The 18,372-nt window shown below is 40.0% G+C and overlaps 1 protein-coding gene across 1 annotated transcript; it reads right to left on the bottom strand.

Annotated features, from left to right (window-relative positions):
- Nucleotides 1-543: 543 nt before the first annotated feature.
- Nucleotides 544-17,905, bottom strand: muc2.1 (mucin 2.1). Its single transcript, XM_026311031.1, has 44 exons — nucleotides 17,833-17,905; nucleotides 17,465-17,720; nucleotides 17,260-17,374; nucleotides 17,036-17,126; nucleotides 16,808-16,938; nucleotides 16,501-16,717; nucleotides 16,218-16,343; nucleotides 15,990-16,104; nucleotides 15,748-15,898; nucleotides 15,531-15,644; nucleotides 15,370-15,439; nucleotides 15,108-15,245; nucleotides 14,316-14,480; nucleotides 14,081-14,175; nucleotides 13,868-13,994; nucleotides 13,472-13,727; nucleotides 13,252-13,304; nucleotides 13,068-13,171; nucleotides 12,752-12,903; nucleotides 12,491-12,629; nucleotides 11,793-11,903; nucleotides 11,496-11,675; nucleotides 10,947-11,186; nucleotides 10,687-10,843; nucleotides 10,301-10,429; nucleotides 10,044-10,118; nucleotides 9,251-9,794; nucleotides 4,366-4,526; nucleotides 4,017-4,264; nucleotides 3,660-3,843; nucleotides 3,364-3,574; nucleotides 3,095-3,270; nucleotides 2,924-2,993; nucleotides 2,745-2,845; nucleotides 2,629-2,660; nucleotides 2,359-2,536; nucleotides 2,168-2,272; nucleotides 2,043-2,083; nucleotides 1,812-1,934; nucleotides 1,602-1,700; nucleotides 1,302-1,430; nucleotides 1,160-1,199; nucleotides 961-1,084; nucleotides 544-846 (listed from the first exon to the last, which is right to left on the bottom strand). The coding sequence occupies exons 1-44, from the start codon at nucleotides 17,903-17,905 to the stop codon at nucleotides 645-647; spliced, it is 6,348 nt and encodes a 2,115-aa protein (XP_026166816.1). The 3' UTR covers nucleotides 544-644.
- Nucleotides 17,906-18,372: the final 467 nt, after the last annotated feature.

Here is an 18,372-nt window from a genome sequence, read left to right as displayed (position 1 = left end):
TTTCCAAGAACTCCAAATAAAAAAGTCAACAAATTTTGACAGCATTTGAAAGTTTTATAAAACATGTATAACATGTTTATCATAGTAATATAGCCCTCAGCCTTTCAGCCTAGATAAAACTATAGGTTAAAAGGGAAAAACAGCATTATAGTGTCACAAACAATAGGCCGGTGAAGTAGCTAGGAGCCTGATATAAATAAATCGCCTGTGTATAGAAAATAAACATCAAAATTAGAAACCGTTTACAAAACTCATGCTCAAATTAAATATTTCTCAGACAAAATATATTTAATTTGTAATTTGTATTGGAGATGCGGAAGTTCCAGAGGAAACTAAAAATATCAACCTGAATTTTGTGGAAATGTCTTTAAAATTATAGCTCCTCAGCTCATACCAACATTGTTTGCTGCCTCCAACAGAAACAACAAGATCCCTCCAACCTCCCGACCAACCCCACTATGTATTGCATATTTTATTAACATTGATTTGAGAGGAAACAGGAGGAGTTGCATCTTTTTATTTGATCAATTGATAAATGCTCGTTCTACAATGACAGTTACCTAGTAAGAGATATGCTTGATGATTTGGACAATGTAGGAAGAATTTTTGCATCCCACAGCCATTTATGTGAATTTTTTTTTTTGTTACACAAGTGGGAAGCTTCGCCTCTTGCGGGCAGCCGCTGTGATGCAGTCTGTGTGGTCACAACCGCACTCCTCCACATGCATGTAAGTATAGGGAATCATGTCTCCGTTCAAGCAGTGCAAGTTAACAGTGCGATTGCTGAAATGTGTCTCTTTACAGCAGGAACAAGAATGCTGCATAGCAGCTGCTGCTTCAGAGTACCTAAGGGAAGCAGAGGCAGGATTACTAAATAAAACAAACACCTGAAAAACTATACCTAAAGATTTTTAAATTTCATCATTTTTATGGGGTTATGACTTTCGAGATTTTACTCACTTGGTGAAAGTGTTGCAGGATCCTTCACAATATGGTATCTCTACCTCCTCATAGGACTGACAGCCCCTGTGCCTAACAAATGTCCTCAGGGATCCTAATTTGCAGGCCCTCTCCCTCTCCACACCTTTTCAGAAGAGGCACACAATTAGCATGTCTTCATTTGAGTACTTTCTACCAAAAATGAACACGTTATACTCACAGGTTTTACAACAGCCATTTGCCGCAGTCTGAATTGTGTCCTAAGGAGGAAAATACACATCATCAGTATAATTTGTTTTAACTTAAGTTCTCAGAGACATAGTCAATTCAGACTCATTTGCTAAATATGATATGATACTTACAGGTTGGCAGTTGTTTTCCTGGAATGGTGGGCATACAATGTGTGAACTGCTTGTTGTTAAAGTATCGCTGGTCCTAACACAAGTGTAATGCTCACACTTATTTTCAGGTGGTGACCAGGTTTCTCCTTCCTGGAGAGCAGTGAAATAGAAGCGTATGCATGCACACACACACACACACGCACACACACACCCACACACACACACACACACAAAAGCAGGAATACAAACAGATTTCAAAAGACTGAAGCGTTGCAAATATTATTATTGGAATATAGATCCAAAAGAGATGAACCAACATACCATCAAGAGTTTCTCTGTACCATTAACACTGAGGACACAGTGTGTATGTACACACTTCCCACAGCATTCATCTAAAGCTGTTTCCACATATTCATATCCCTGAGAGAAATGAGGGAGTGATTTACCATGTCCAGTTTATCCTCACAGTAAACACACTGAAGAACACAGGCTGCATTGTACGTGTGGTGTGTATGGTGTTATTTCTCTTACCATGTCACAGTTTGTTTGGCATTGCTGAAATTCACAAGTTATTTTGAATAGACCTGAATGAGGGTCCACCTCATTGGTACAGCTACAGTCCTGACATACATTCACAGGTACTGTGGAACCAGGCTAGCAAATAAAGTGGAACATGTTCAGACTTTTGTGTTTTTAGCCAAATAGAATTTATATGAACAAATTATGCCATAAATCCTCTGCACATTTCCATTTCTTATTTACCTCGTACTCAATGTTTCTGTGGACACAGACTCTTTTAGGCTCTATAAAACACAAAGGAAATCATGAAAGTTTCACTGTGAACATGATAGTTAATAGAAATTCATGCTGTTCTTTAATCAGCTCACCACATGTATGTTCTGGGCAGCATTTTCCCTCAGGGACACTGATAACTGCTTTAAAACCAACTGGACAGTTCATGTTGATGACTGGGCAAGTATTGATTTGACATTCTGTGGAGATGATAAAACAATTAAGAGGCAGCCTCAACTATTATTACTAATGTGTTATTTATGTTCAGTGATACTTCATGTCTTACGGCAAACAAAGGTAGAACAGCAGTGGTCTGATGGATTCGTTTGGTTGACCATGACAAACCCTGGACCAGTGCAATTTACTATTGGTGGTGCTGGGCACACCTTGGGCTTGCAAGTCACAGTCTTGGTGGACTCCTCACAGATGCAGTGTTGGCATTTGTACTCGAACCTTTCGTTAAACTGAAATAATGAACCGCAGTAGAGAGCTATTTGTCTCTTGCAAATAAACAATACCAGATACAATTTTAATTGGAAACGAGCAGAAGACTGACCTCACGAGGAATACCCTCAGGATCAAGACATCCTGTTGGAAAATAGGGATTACTGATCAGCAGTCCTGACTATTAAAATGTATTTAGTGCAGTGAGAAGATATACGCCATACATACCACACTTATCAACACATATCCCAGACTCTTTGTTGAAGAGTTTCATTCCATCAGGACAAAAACAGCCCTCAGTAGTGAAGTTCATGGTAGTTTCATAAGGACTGTAATATTGAAGCATGGAAAAGGAACAGTTAGTTTATGAACAGTTAAATGAACAAACTATTTTTGTTGAAACTCACTTGTCGTCACAGGTTGGAGGCTCTGCAGGACCACACGGCTTGTAAACTTTGTTTGATGGGCAGTCACTTGCTGTAAATAAACAAAGGGATTCCATTAGTTTTTCTTAAAATACATACTGCCTACACACTGTGTTTTAAAATGCACAAGAGCAGTAAAGAGGAATTGCTTACCACACAGTGTGGTGTGGTTCCTCCAGTGAAGGCAAACCCCAGCCTGAGCACAGGCAGCAGCATAAGTCTGCAAACTCGTGCACTCCACTACTGGGTTGGAAACATGGCAACTATCAAAAACACAACCTCGGTAGAAATTGTCAGGGGAGACAAAGGGATGGCATGCCTCAAAGACACTGTGAAAGTAAACCACAAACAAATTTTTAAAAAAGCTTGTCAAAGTTATGTGGATAAATGTGAACAACTACAATGGATTAGAGAATATCTACCTGCTCTGAAGCAAGTCACAAATGGAGTCCGGCTTGCATGGTGTTAAGGTTGGTGGAGGTTCGGGGATGTTGGTGGGCAGTACAGAAGGTATTTGGCAGTTGGGTTGGTCAATGTGTTTTGCAGGCCAATAGTCAGCCATAACAGCACAACTTTCCACCAGCTGGCCTCCAGGCAACATACAGTCATCAGCCTGGTTATTATTGCATGTTCCTGACAGTAGTCACAAAACAGTTAATATTACAGTCTGATATCAAACTTATCAATATGGCCACTAGAGACTGAGTTTTGTTCTTACCGCAATGGCCTTGGGTGTTTTTGCCGAAAAATTCAAATGGAAGATTAACGCTAAAGCCAGTTATTCCAAATGTAATAACCACTTTTAGGTAAGGGATCTCCAAAACTAAGTTAATGCCAGAATTTAAGATCTTAATCCCATTCTGTGAATAAGGTAGTTTCAGCTGTACTCCATCTTTTAGTGCCTACAAGGGAAAAAATACAGTATTGGACAACAAAAAGTAATACTAATATTAGTAATATACTATGCCAAAAAAGGTCCATCACTGATATTTCGTCTACACTGACAGTAATAATGTACTTGCAATCAGTTTCACAACTTAAAATAAAACTTTCAAATCACCATATATTCTTTTACCTCTAATTGTGGCGCTCCAATAAGATTATGATTTATGAGTGTGACAACTTGCGATACATATGATATAATTATCGATCGCGGACAAGACACATCTTCAATGGGATCACAAAAGACATTGTCAATATAAATCTTCAAATTATGTTTTGGGAAAATCTCTTCCATTAAAACATAAGTACAGTTTCCTTGGTAACTATAATATAATCCATCAAATGTGATGTAATGAGGATCTCCCCAGCCTTCGCATACACCTAAAAAGAAATGGAAACAAAGTTACAAATCCAGGAATTATTTGAGGATAACATGAGTCAAAAAATATGTCTTTAATCATTTTAACCACAGAATGACTTACAGTCACAAGCGTAATGTTGGCAGCAGTAATACTCATCGTATACAAGAACTGGGTTCTTTCCATTGGCACAAGTGATGTTCTCAATGGGTGGACATTCATACGGAATTATTTCAACTGTATTATTTTCAATGCATCTTGCCATGGTGCAGTTGCACAATAAGAAGGTTTCATTTTGCTAGTGTAAAATGAAAAACAATAAAACAGATAAATAATTAAGTATACTCTAAGTACAGGATAAATTATTAGACATATAATTTAGACAAGATGATACTTACTGTTACATCCCATTCAGGGCAAGTAGGTACAAAAGGTGTGGGTGTAGGTGTGGGCGTAGGAGTGGTCGTGGCACAAATATCAGTTTCATTCCGAATCTCACAAATATCAGAACATATCATTGTGAGACAAACACCTGATCCAATGTGCTCCCTGTCAAATATTATTTCCCCTAAAAAAAAAAGAATTTAAAACAGATTACACACTAATAAACTTGTGCCTGAAAAAATACTATATTATGTTTTTATATTATAATTTTTTCTTACCTGGCTTATAATGTTTGCCATTAATTATACAGAAGCATTCTGTTGTGGTACTTGGCGTGGGTATTGTTGATGATGTAGTTGTAAAGCTGCTAACAATGTGACCAGTTGATGGTTGTGCTGTTGATTTTGTGGAACCAGTGAAGATGGATTCAAATGGTGTTGTGGAAGCAGCAGTTGACCCTTCAGTTGGGGTTGGTATAGTTAGTGGGGTGGTAGATTTTGTGGTGGTTGTTGTCTCTTGGGTTGTAGTTGTAGATTCAGTTGGTGGGGTTGTAGATTTGGTGGTGGTGGTTGGCTCTTCTGTTGTAGTTGTAGATTCAGTTGGTGGGGTTGTAGACATAGTTGTGGTCGTCTCTTGGGTTGTAGTTGTAGATTCAGTTGGTGGGGTTGTAGATTTGGTGGTGGTGGTTGGCTCTTCTGTTGTAATGGTAGATTGAGTTGGTGGGGTTGTAGACATTATAGTTGTGGTCGTCTCTTGGGTTGTAGTTGTAGATTCAGTTGGTGGGGTTGTAGACTTTGTGGTTGTAGTTGTCTCTTGAGTTGTAGTTGTGGATTTGGTGGTGGTGGTTGGCTCTTTGGTTGGTGGGGTTGTAGATTCAGTAGGTGTGGTTGTAGATTTGGTGGTGGTGGTTGGCTCTGTAGTTGTAGATTCAGTTGGTGGGGTTGTAGACTTTGTGGTTGTAGTTGTCTCTTGCGTTGTAGTTGTAGATTCAGTAGGTGGGGTTGTAGATTTGGTGGTGGTGGTTGGCTCTGCAGTTGTAGATTCAGTTGGTGGGGTTGTAGACTTTGTGGTTGTAGTTGTCTCTTGGGTTGTAGTTGTAGATTCAGTTGGTGGGGTTGTAGACTTTGTGGTTGTAGTTGTCTCTTGAGTTGTAGTTGTGGATTTGGTGGTGGTGGTTGGCTCTTCTGTTGTAGTTGTAGATTCAGTTGGTGGGGTTGTAGACATTATAGTTGTGGTCGTCTCTTGGGTTGTAGTTGTAGATTCAGTTGGTGGGGTTGTAGACTTTGTGGTTGTAGTTGTCTCTTGAGTTGTAGTTGTGGATTTGGTGGTGGTGGTTGGCTCTTTGGTTGGTGGGGTTGTAGATTCAGTAGGTGTGGTTGTAGATTTGGTGGTGGTAGTTGGCTCTGTAGTTGTAGATTCAGTTGGTGGGGTTGTAGACTTTGTGGTTGTAGTTGTCTCTTGCGTTGTAGTTGTAGATTCAGTAGGTGGGGTTGTAGATTTGGTGGTGGTGGTTGGCTCTGCAGTTGTAGATTCAGTTGGTGGGGTTGTAGACTTTGTGGTTGTAGTTGTCTCTTGGGTTGTAGTTGTAGATTCAGTTGGTGGGGTTGTAGACTTTGTGGTTGTAGTTGTCTCTTGGGTTGTAGTTGTGGATTTGGTGGTGGTGGTTGGCTCTTCGGTTGGTGGGGTTGTAGATTCAGTAGGTGGGGTTGTAGATTTGGTGGTGGTGGTTGGCTCTGCAGTTGTAGATTCAGTTGGTGGGGTTGTAGACTTTGTGGTTGTAGTTGTCTCTTGGGTTGTAGTTGTAGATTCAGTTGGTGGGGTTGTAGATTTGGTGGTGGTGGTTGGCTCTGCAGTTGTAGATTCAGTTGGTGGGGTTGTAGACTTTGTGGTTGTAGTTGTCTCTTGGGTTGTAGTTGTAGATTCAGTTGGTGGGGTTGTAGACTTTGTGGTTGTAGTTGTCTCTTGGGTTGTAGTTGTGGATTTGGTGGTGGTGGTTGGCTCTTCGGTTGGTGGGGTTGTAGATTCACTAGGTGGGGTTGTAGATTTGGTGGTGGTGGTTGGCTCTGTAGTTGTAGATTCAGTTGGTGGGGTTGTAGACTTTGTGGTTGTAGTTGTCTCTTGGGTTGTAGTTGTAGATTCAGTTGGTGGGGTTGTAGATTTGGTAGTGGTGGTTGGCTCTTCTGTTGTAGTTGTCGATTCAGTTGGTGGGGTTGTAGATTTGGTGGTTGTAGTTGTCTCTTGTGTTGCAGTTGTAGATTCAGTTGGTGGGGTTGTAGACGTGGTGGTTGTGGTTTGTTCTTCAGTTGTAGTAGATTCAGTAGGTGGGGTTGTAGACTTTGTGGTGGTAGTTGTCTCATGGGTTGTAGTTGTAGATTCAGTTGGTGGGGTTGTGGATTTGGTGGTGGTAGTTGTCTCCTGGGTTGCAGTTGTAGATTCAGTTGGTGGGGTTGTAGATTTGGTAGTGGTGGTTGGCTCTTCTGTTGTAGTTGTCAATTCAGTTGGTGGGGTTGTAGATTTGGTGGTTGTAGTTGTCTCTTGTGTTGCAGTTGTAGATTCAGTTGGTGGGGTTGTAGATTTGGTGGTGGTGGTTGGCTCTGCAGTTGTTGTAGAGTCTTTTAGTGGAGTTGTAGACATTATAGTTGTGGTCGTCTGTTGGGTTGTAGTTGTAGATTCAGTTGGTGGGGTTGTAGATTTGGTGGTGGTGGTTGGCTCTTCAGTTGTAGATTCAGTTGGTGGGGTTGTAGACTTTGTGGTTGTAGTTGTCTCTTGGGTTGTAGTTGTAGATTTGGTGGTGGTGGTCGGCTCTTCAGTTGGTGGGGTTGTAGATTCAGTAGGTGGGGTTGTAGATTTGGTGGTGGTGGTTGGCTCTGCAGTTGTTGTAGATTCTTTTGGTGGGGTTGTAGACATTATAGTTGTAGTTGTCTCTTGGGTTGTAGTTGTAGATTCAGTTGGTGGGGTTGTAGGCGTGGTGGTTGTGGTTGGTTCTTCAGTTGTAGTAGATTCAGTTGGTGGGGTTGTAGACTTTGTGGTTGTAGTTGTCTCTTGGGATGTAGTTGTGGATTTGGTGGTGGTGGTTGGCTCTTCGGTTGGTGGGGTTGTAGATTCAGTAGGTGGGGTTGTAGATTTGGTGGTGGTGGTTGGCTCTGTAGTTGTAGATTCAGTTGGTGGGGTTGTAGACTTTGTGGTTGTAGTTGTCTCTTGGGTTGTAGTTGTAGATTCAGTTGGTGGGGTTGTAGATTTGGTGGTGGTGGTTGGCTCTGCAGTTGTTGTAGATTCTTTTGGTGGGGTTGTAGACATTATAGTTGTAGTTGTCTCTTGGGTTGTAGTTGTAGATTCAGTTGGTGGGGTTGTAGGCGTGGTGGTTGTGGTTGGTTCTTCAGTTGTAGTAGATTCAGTTGGTGGGGTTGTAGACTTTGTGGTTGTAGTTGTCTCTTGGGTTGTAGTTGTAGATTCAGTTGGTGGGGTTGTGGATTTGGTGGTGGTTGTCTCATGGGTTGTAGTTGTAGATTCAATTGGTGGGGTTGTAGATTTGGTAGTGGTGGTTGGCTCTTCTGTTGTAGTGGTAGATTCAGTTGGTGGGGTTGTAGACTTTGTGGTTGTAGTTGTCTCTTGGGTTGTAGTTGTAGATTCAGTTGGTGGGGTTGTAGACTTTGTGGTTGTAGTTGTCTCTTGGGTTGTAGTTGTAGATTCAGTTGGTGGGGTTGTGGATTTGGTGGTGGTGGTTGTCTCATGTGTTGTAGTTGTAGATTCAGTTGGTGGGGTTGTAGATTTGGTGGTGGTGGTTGGCTCTTCTGTTGTAGTGGTAGATTCAGTTGGTGGGGTTGTAGACGTTGTGGTTGTAGTTGTCTCTTCTGTTGTGGTTGTAGATTCAGTTGGTGGGGTTGTAGATTTTGTGGTTGTAGTTGTCTCTTGGGTTGTAGTTGTAGATTCAGTTGGTGGGGTTGTGGATTTGGTGGTGGTGGTTGGTTCTTGGGTTGTAGTTGTAGGTTCAGTTGGTGGGGTTGTGGATTTGGTGGTGGTGGTTGGTTCTTGGGTTGTAGTTGTAGGTTCAGTTGGTGGGGTTGTGGATTTGGTGGTGGTGGTTGGTTCTTGGGTTGTAGTTGTAGGTTCAGTTGGTGGGGTTGTAGATTTGGTAGTGGTGGTTGGCTCTTCTGTTGTAGTGGTAGATTCAGTTGGTGGGGTTGTAGACTTTGTGGTTGGCACTTCTGTTGTAGTGAAAGGTGTAGTTGATGGAGATGTACGTGTTGTGGTTATACATATCTCTACCTCACAACATACTCTGATCTTATAGTTAAAGCATTTTCTTGGAGGTCGTTTCTGGTCCTCTTTTCTACATATTAAGCCATATCCCAGGTCACAAGTAACAACTTGGCCAGTTTGACTTACAAAGTCTTTGAAGTCTATGTTAGGAAGATCTGTTGACCTACAGTCAATTTCTGTGGGATTTTCACATATTTCTTTGCCACTATTTTTGATGTTCTCATATGTTTCCCAGTCACTTTGGTCAGTTGATGAGTCGTGCACATCATACCATTCTGACCACTCACATGTTGTAATACAGGGTGTAGTCACAGATATGGTTGTTGATCTTGTTGGCCCTTCAGTTGTAGTAGGAGATGTAGTGGAAGGTGTTGTTGTGGTTGGCTCTTGGGTTGTAGTTGTAGATTCAGTTGGTGGGGTTGTAGATTTGGTGGTTGTAGTTGGCTCTTCAATTGTAGTTGTAGATTCAGTTGGTGGGGTTGTAGATTTGGTGGTGGTGGTTGGCTCTTCTGTTGTAGTTGTAGGTTCGGTAGGTGGGGTTGTAGATTTGGTGGTGGTGGTTGGCTCTTCGGTTGTAGTTGTAGGTTCGGTAGGAGGGGTTGTAGATTTGGTGGTGGTGGTTGTCTCTTGGGTTGTAGTTGTAGATTCAGTTGGTGGGGTTGTAGATTTTGTGGTGGTAGTTGGCTCTTGTGTTGTAGTTGTAGGTTCAGATGGTGGGGTTGTATATTTGGTAGTGGTGGTTGGCTCCTCTGTTGTAGTGGTAGATTCTGTTGGTGGGGTTGTAGACTTTGTGGTTGTAGTTGTCTCTTGGGTTGTAGTTGTAGATTCAGTTGGTGGGGTTGTAGACTTTGTGGTTGTAGTTGTAGATTCAGTTGGTGGGGTTGTAGATTTGGTGGTGGTGGTTGGTTCTTGGGTTGTAGTTGTAGGTTCAGTTGGTGGGGTTGTAGATTTTGTGGTTGGCCCTTCAGTTGTAGTTGTGGGTTCAGTTGGTGTGTTTACAGATGTAGTGGTGGCAATAGTTGTTGATGGAGAGCATGAGTAATTTCCAAATATCACTGTTGCATTAATGCAAATCGCATGGTAGCACATTCCCATGTTGTCAGTCACATTGTAAATAATGTCATTTTCCTCATATCTAGTCCCATTGTAAAAGCAACCTTCACATTCCTCCACACATATCTGTTGATGCTCATCAAATATGGGCTTTTCGTTTGGGCATTGTGGGTAACAGCCTGCGAAAATCACATCATAATATCATAATATCAGTATTTTTGGTGCAGTGTTTTTTCACAATGTTTTTTTTTTTATCTTGGGCATGCACAGATGATCTTTGCATTTTTTTTCATTTATTTTGTCACAATGCTGCTTCACATTAATCAGATGTAAGGTAAGATGTTTTGAGTTAATGTCTTACCTTCCAAATTGGGGGTAGGTTGGCTACAAATTCCTTGTGGATTCAAACAGGTCTTGTAGCAAGGCGTGTGACAAGTGCTGTAGTGCCAGAGGCAGTCACCTGGGTTGTTGTAGTAATCACAATAGACAGCTAGGAAGAAAAAGATACATGTTGTAAAAGATTTACACTTGTACTTCTCTTAGACCTAAGGATTGCATTTAGTTCTATTGATATTTGGGATGACTTAAATCATTCCAAATGACAACTTAGCAAACCATACACTGATTACACATATCTTAATCTAAATCACTAAATGATGGTCTCATCAGAACTAAAAACAGGGTCTTGAGCTAGAAAAGGCTGAAAAATCTCAGTTTAGTCTAAAAGGAAAAGTGCTGTTTACTTACGACAGATGTCTGGAGTTCTCCATGCAACACAGACACCAGCCTCATTACAAGCTTGAGCATAGGCTGCAACTGCTGTGCAGAAACACTCGCAGTCTCCTCCGGTATCGCAGGCACATGAGTCTTTTACACAGTTTTCATGAAATGGAAGAGGATCTACCTGTTTGGTCATTCAAAATTGATGATGAATTTTTAAAATGTGATTTTTCATCTCAACGGTTAAACTCCAAATAATGCTAAATTAGCAAACAATCTGGTACTACCTTGTTATGGCAGTCTTTGAACGTATCTCCAGTTATAATGCTGCACATAATTTTTGCCCATTGATGTCGATTGGGTGTTGCTTCACAGGGATTAACATTCATTTCCACGTCTGGGCAGGTGCTGAACAATTTCCAGCTGTTTGCAAAGTCTACAGGATTACTCACTACTAGCTGGTCCTGAGTGGTGAAATCATTCAGGCCATCGCCATTAAAATCTCCACAGAGGCCACATACCTCTCCCTGAACAAACAAAAACATTCAGTGACATGTTTTCATGTGGCATTACAAAAAACAAGTACTTTTCAGGCTTTAATATACTTCAATATTATTGCGTTTACATCATTTGAAGGATATGAATCAAGGATGTTTTGAGAAAATTTACTTTATATCAATACAACTGTTGTCCCAAAGTTTTCTAAGTGGATTCCGAAAATGATCTATCGTTCAAAGCTCAATTACAAATAAAAATAATACACTGTGTCAAATCTCTTGTACTAACATCTCACTTTAAGAGCCTTTAATTAACACTAAACAATTATTGTCACTCACACTGTGCTGTGGTTCGAGGAGGATGCGAACAGTTGTTTTGCGATCCCACAACACTGCCAGACCAATGTCAGATTCTATCACCAGATACAAGCCAACCGTCCTTATTCGGTATGGAATCTGAGAACCATGTCCCAGTTCCACCTCTTCATATGTGCCCTTTGACAGTTTGACTTCCATTCGCTGCAATGTTAAGGTTGTGCATGTAGAAACTGTAGCTTGATATGTGAACTCATGTGTTTAATTATGTTCAATATATGTAATACTTTCACATATTAGTTGTTATAAGCTCTTACTTACCCCCAGCTGGATCCTGACAGTTTTAGAACAGGTAGTGCCTGTAGATCCACATGGTACATTTTCTGTGATAATTCCAAAGTTGTCCTGTACTGTTTTATTACCACATTTGTTCTTACAAAAAAAAAAAGTATAAATCAAACATTTTTAGGTTTACTTCACTGTAGACAGAAACCAAACTTTAGCTGAAAGTTCATTAGTCTATAATATTTAAATATTTCTAAAGAAAACCTAAAATATGAGATGAAAGTGTAATTGGTCATCAAGAGAAAGAGATTAGAGTAATTTACAGTTTTCTTTTATATTCCTTACTACTAGAAGCATCTATTTTAAAGTGAATAATGGTAAATGTGCTGTAGTTTAAATGGGCTGATTTTTATTTCAATCATATATTGACTGACTTTCAACAACAAAGGCAATTCAAAGTAATTTACATAATACAAGAGAGAAAATGGCATAAGATATGAGCATAAAAACAAAGTGGCATGTCCTTGACTTTCTACTAATAATCCTACAATGCAATTTTGTATACACTGAAGAAATTCTGCAAAATAATAAGTGTCAGCAACTTCATTTTACTGCTTACTACTGAGTAAACTACAGGGTGCTCACTATATAGGGAGCAGGGAATGAGTAAACAAGAGTGATTGTGGACACATTTTGGACATTTCTATGATGATATTTATTTATGCTTTTCTTACCTTGACAGCAACATAGGCACAGTCTCCTTGAAAGGCATATGTTTGCTGATCAAATGTACTGTAATGACCACTCCCATAAATAAGGCATGTTCCTGGACATTTTTTTTCTGTACACTCCCATTTTCCACTTTTGCAGGTGCTAGGTATATAGGAAGCAGTTAAAATATAACACAGCGATTTGAATACTGCAAACATGATAATATTGGTTTACCATGCTGTATTGCATATTTAATAAAAAAAAAAATTTTGAAAGTGTTATACCAGGTGTTGCACTGATTAGGAACTTGTGCTCCAGGGGCATATAAATGCCCATTATGCTGACATGGACATTCACTTTCTCTCACACAAGAACCTTTGCCATCGTCCATGAGACCCTCAGGACACTGACAGCCAGATTCACACTCTGTGGATTCCTGGAATGGATGATAGGAGGATCACAGTGAAAAAACAGTTGTTAAGTAATATGTCTTCAGTATATCATACTATCTACTAAAATCAAGAAATAATTATTAGTGAATAAACCATTGTCAGTCATTTGATACACAAACACCAGTGTGAACACAGCAACAGAACTCACACAGTCGCTGCTGTCCAGATTTAAACAAGTTTGCGCACACTGCAATCCAAGCTGTCCTGTAGCCACAGCGGAACAGTTGAAGAATACTTTTGGAAAAGGGCATGCTGTAATAGATGGAGAAAGGTTTTTGCATTAGTCAAATGCTTGTGTTGAGGTTAAAACAAAACAAATAAATAAAACGTACTTGATGACCGGGCTCTCCAGGAGTGACAATGAAGCATCCCATTGGTACACACACTTGAAAAAAAAAAACCATAGGCATAAGATCCAACACAAAGATGCAAGAGAAGTATTTGAGTTTCAATATATTCTGTATCCTGTGCAGACTTTACAATTCTGCTAAATCTGCTAAAGACTGATCACTGATTTGTCAAATGTCACCAAATTCGAAACAGCAAACTCACCAGTGGTTGTTTTTGATGCTGATGGACTTTCCTGGTTTAATGTAGACATTGTTGTGGTAGCATGGACATTTCGACATGGGGACACAGAGGCCATTTTCATTTAGGTAGAGACCTTCAGCACAGGAGCAGCCATCCACGGGCAAGAAGTCAGATGTGCAGCTCTGCTGCTTTGAGCCCAGTGATGTACAAGTCACCTGGCATCGCTGATTTTTGTAAGAGAAGGTCTGAGACTCTGGGCAGTTCTTTGAGTATTTATCTGTTTAGTGCACAATGTGTGAAGGATTACTTTATGGTTTGGTTTTACGCAACCAATAAAAAGGAAAATGTTAAATCATTAAAATCCAGAAAGTGTCACCTCGCTTTATCACAGCAGGATGAAAAAAAAAAAATCCTTACCACACACATCCTCTCTCCAGTCTGTCACGAAAACTCCCTTTGATGCACAGGCCCGTACATAAGAGGAGAAGACCGCACAAAGGCAGGCCTCACTCTTCTCACAGTTACAGCTCGTGTAAGTACACCGCTGCAGAACGTAACAAACACTTTAACAGAATTACAGTTACAACACAATCAATTTGATGAAAGGTTTACAGAAAGGTTCTGCTGTACCTTGTAGTACAGCTCAGGATTCACCACTGAACGACACTGTGCAAAGGTACTATTTGGACTCAGCAGCAAGGCACACCAGTGTTTGGCGTACCGCTCTGAGAATGAAGAAATTACAGCCCTGTTATTTTTAACATCTACAGTACAATTGTGTTAGACCGTGTTCAAAGTGTTTAAAGCTGAGAATCAGTCTGAAAAATACACTGATGTAAATGCTGCTTTTTTTTTTTTTTTTTACCATTTTCCACACTGAGGGAACAGGGGTCATCAAGTCTTTCCTCTCTGTCTCTGCATAAGAGGTTAGCCTTCCAGGAGTTACTAAATGTTGCTGCTGTTCCCTCCACAATCCCTTGAGGTGTCTTCATGTCATCAGACAGGAACATGTTATAGTTCCCACATAAACCTGGAGAAAGCGAGTATTTTAGAAAGAGAGATCACAAATAGCAAAACGTGTGTGGTGTCAATTTCTATGTTGATAGTAATGTACAGTAGTAATAATAGCTAGATAAATAATATCTAGCTGAAAGTATCCCTGGGGGGTAATATATATACAGTGGTTAAAGCATAAAAAGAAAAGAAAAAAAAAACAACTGAGCCTGAACAATATTTGAAAATGATTTGGCTCAGACTTTAAATTATGGCGGGCTATTTGAAACCGCAATACCAAGAAAGGTCAGTAGGGGGCAATAGTATTCCATGTCACAATATGGCGCAAGCGTCACATTTAGGATGCTTATGATATCCGGTTTTGCTGGTTGGCTTTGTCATTGACAGGGTACAAGACGACAATCTAAAACATGAACTTTGTGAATTAAAGGTCATAATGTTATATGGTGAAACTCAGTCAGTCAAACTCAAACTAATTCACTGGTGGCATAACATTTGATCTGGCAGCTCCTTTTAGACCTACACCTCAGGTGTAGCTGGATCTTGATCAAACCTTTTTTCCAAAACCGTTTTCCCCATTCCCACCCACCCGTTTGTCTTACAGCAACTAATAATTACATATTGAGACTAATGTAAAACTTACCTCGTGTCTTTCCTCTGTAGCTCTGTTCCAGGCTGACATAAACTTGCATAACAGGCACATGCTGGATTTGAATTTGCAACCCAAAGCTGGTCTGGAGCAAGATGTGGAAGGATGAAGCATGGAATATATTGATGTCACCTTTGAATAAACAGCAATAACAGTAAGATCGTTTGCTACTGTGGTATCAGTATATTACAAAAAAAAAAAAAGTATAATAGCAATCTAATGAGGGAGACATATGTGAATTCAAGAGTCCTGATACCTGATTGGTATGGCAAACTGATGGTCTGCATATTCTGCCATACTGTGCCGTCTGAAGTGAACATTAATACCTAAATAAAAACAAAATTCATCGTTTAGTGTTACAGATATCATTGTGAATTAATCAGTGACTGCAGCCGTAACTAACAGGCTTGAACTTACATTGTTTCTGTCATTGTTAAGCTGAATTTTAAGGGTCTTAAGACAAGTGTCCAGCTCTTGATTTCCACAAGGCACCAACTGGACCAGGATTGTAAACATTGGACTTGCATCATCCTGAAATATACAATATGAACATTATTATTATTATTATTTTTTTTTACATCAGCTCATTTTATATTTCCTGCCATTTCACTGTACAAAGTAATGTCTCATTCACCTTGCTTCCCACTTTGGCTAGAGTGTAAAAACAGTCTCCATGGAAGGTGAAGGTTTTCCCATCAAAGGTAGTTACATGTGAACCCTCTTCGATTGCACATACAGCAGGTGTTTGAAGGTTCTTACAGGTCCATCTACCCTCCATACAAACACTAAAATAACACAAAATAGTTTAAGATAACAAAAGGCACAAACACACCCAAATTAACACATTCTGTTTACATTCTGAAAAACTGGACATACCACTCAACTGGGTCCTGCCGATAAACCTCACTAGAGTTGTAGATTTTGTCATGCTTGCACTGACATTCAGATTGTGAGATGCACCCTCTCATGGAAATATCATCAAACACAGTTCCTAAGTAAGGAAATTACATATGAGGGTGATTCCAATTGAAACGGGGGGAAACTAGAAACAATAGGTTTCTGCATGTAGTAAAAACTTTTTTTTCACATATGCTAAGCACTGACCAGGAGGACAGAAACAGCCGTCCATTTTGTGGTCTTCACACATTGAGCTTGTGTCTAGATGTGTGCAAGTATCCATGCAAGGGGACCCACTCTCTTCATAAACCATGTTGAATGGGCACTTTTTAGCTGTGGAGATATGGTACATTTGAATTTTCATTCAAAGAACAATTAAAATGAGTTGTTTTTTTTAATGAGATGATTGGAGTGTTCTCTTTGCTGTGATATATAAAATATAAAGATATAAATATAAAGATCATAGCCAAAACATAACACAAAACAATACCGCAGAATTCAGGTGTCCTCCATTTGGGTGGCTGCCCTCCTGCATGGGAACACTGTCTAGAGAACTCAGACAGTGTGCTGCAGACACAGAAGTCATTTACACGATTGACGCAGCCACACATGTCCTGCACACAGGCCTGGATGTAAGGTTCAGGGTCAATCAGCCTGGTGCAGGAGCTCCAGGACTCTGAATGCAGCATCTGTTCACAGGTGGTTTGCTGAAAAGGAAAGAGAAACAAGAACAGAGAGAAAGTGAATATTCTGAAAATGCTTGCTGCATATCACCTGCTAAAACTAGCTGGACTCACAAACTCCTTGCATGATTCCAGCACATTCCCAACTTCCAGTGATTCTTCCTCTTCATAAGGGTCCTCACAAACCACATTTGGGTGATGGACTTTCTGTTTGTTGCCAAACTCAATTGGGCTAATTTTGCGACCTGCACATAATCATATTTATAACGTTATAAAAAAAAGTACAGCACATAATAAATAAAAATAATTAATCAAATATGTTAAGAAAATACTCTTATATACCTTCATCAATAAACTCATTGTAGACTGGAACACCATTGAAATCGCCACACAGTCCACAAGTACGATTTGCATAGTCACGATCCAGTTCCACCTACAACACAGCAAGTGGTTATAATAAGATTTTAAGGTAAACAAAATAAACAACCTCATAAAATGGACAACAATCACTCTTGAGCATATATGGAGTGTAAAAGATTAATTCCTTTAATTGAATAAGTTTTTACCATGACTGCATCATCACCGGTCCACATGACCGTGATGCCGACTTTGGAGTGGAGCTTGATGTAAGCAGCATTTTTTTCCACTTGCACCCCTGCATTGTAGTATGGCATTTTGACACTAGGAACAAGAGAATGTGATTTTAAATATAATCCGCAAAAACTGCAAAAGTACAGCTGCCTTCATGAGATACAAAGCTTTTTTACTTACGGCAGGTCATTCACAGTGACCAGGTTCTCAGTGAGGTTGAATAAAAGGTCATTGATGGTGACCACAATATAGCTGACTGCTGAATTTCCATCATTCTCTTTCCTCTTCATGTGCACAGAGAACTCCTGGTAGGACTCGTGGCAGTCAGACACCAGGTTGTACTCACACATACCAGGGAAGTGGTACATATCACCGTCAAATGTCTTGAAGTGCTCTCTGCCCCATGTGCTGCAGATGCTACTAACATGGTTGCGGACTAAGAAAATATAGAAAACAGCTGAATTATTATATGATCTACCAAACTGATGCTGTAGACAGTGTTGTATCTGAAAAGTATTTCACTAAATCCAAAACAGTCGAAGTCTTACCCAGTGTAGCTTGGGCATCGGTGACACTGGCAACAAAAGCAAAGAAACACAACAACGCACATCTCCACCTCATTGTTGCCGATGGGGCCTTTCTGTCACCAAGGCAGGTAATAGCCAGACTGTACTCTGGAGTCCTATATATTGAGATTGCAAAAGTTTTTGCTCACACCCTCTTTTTGAGTGGGAACTGAAATTTTATTGTCAAGACATGGCAAACATGTGCTGAATGGATGCCTGACGCCTTTCACAAATCCCATATAATTATTCCTACATCCACCTTATCTGCTGATTGAACAAATATGCGTGCTGCTCAGTTTTTATTTCTAGAGGGATGGGCAGCAATGACACTGGTGTTTTTTTTTTTGTGTTTTTTTTTTGACAGTGGGCACTCTTTTCTGAACTCATTCAATGAATAGCGATATTTGAATGATATTGCAATTGTATATTGCTGATTTGAATTAATCAGCATCACAGTGCGAGCCAGTTTTGAGGATGCTATGTTTTCATTCAAATAAACCTTTTTATTTTTCATTTTCATTA

This window comes from Mastacembelus armatus, chromosome 6 (assembly GCF_900324485.2).
Source record: "Mastacembelus armatus chromosome 6, fMasArm1.2, whole genome shotgun sequence".
Lineage (NCBI taxonomy): Eukaryota > Metazoa > Chordata > Actinopteri > Synbranchiformes > Mastacembelidae > Mastacembelus > Mastacembelus armatus.
Note: the sequence above shows the minus strand (reverse complement) of the source record. Positions and strands in the feature narration are given on the sequence as shown.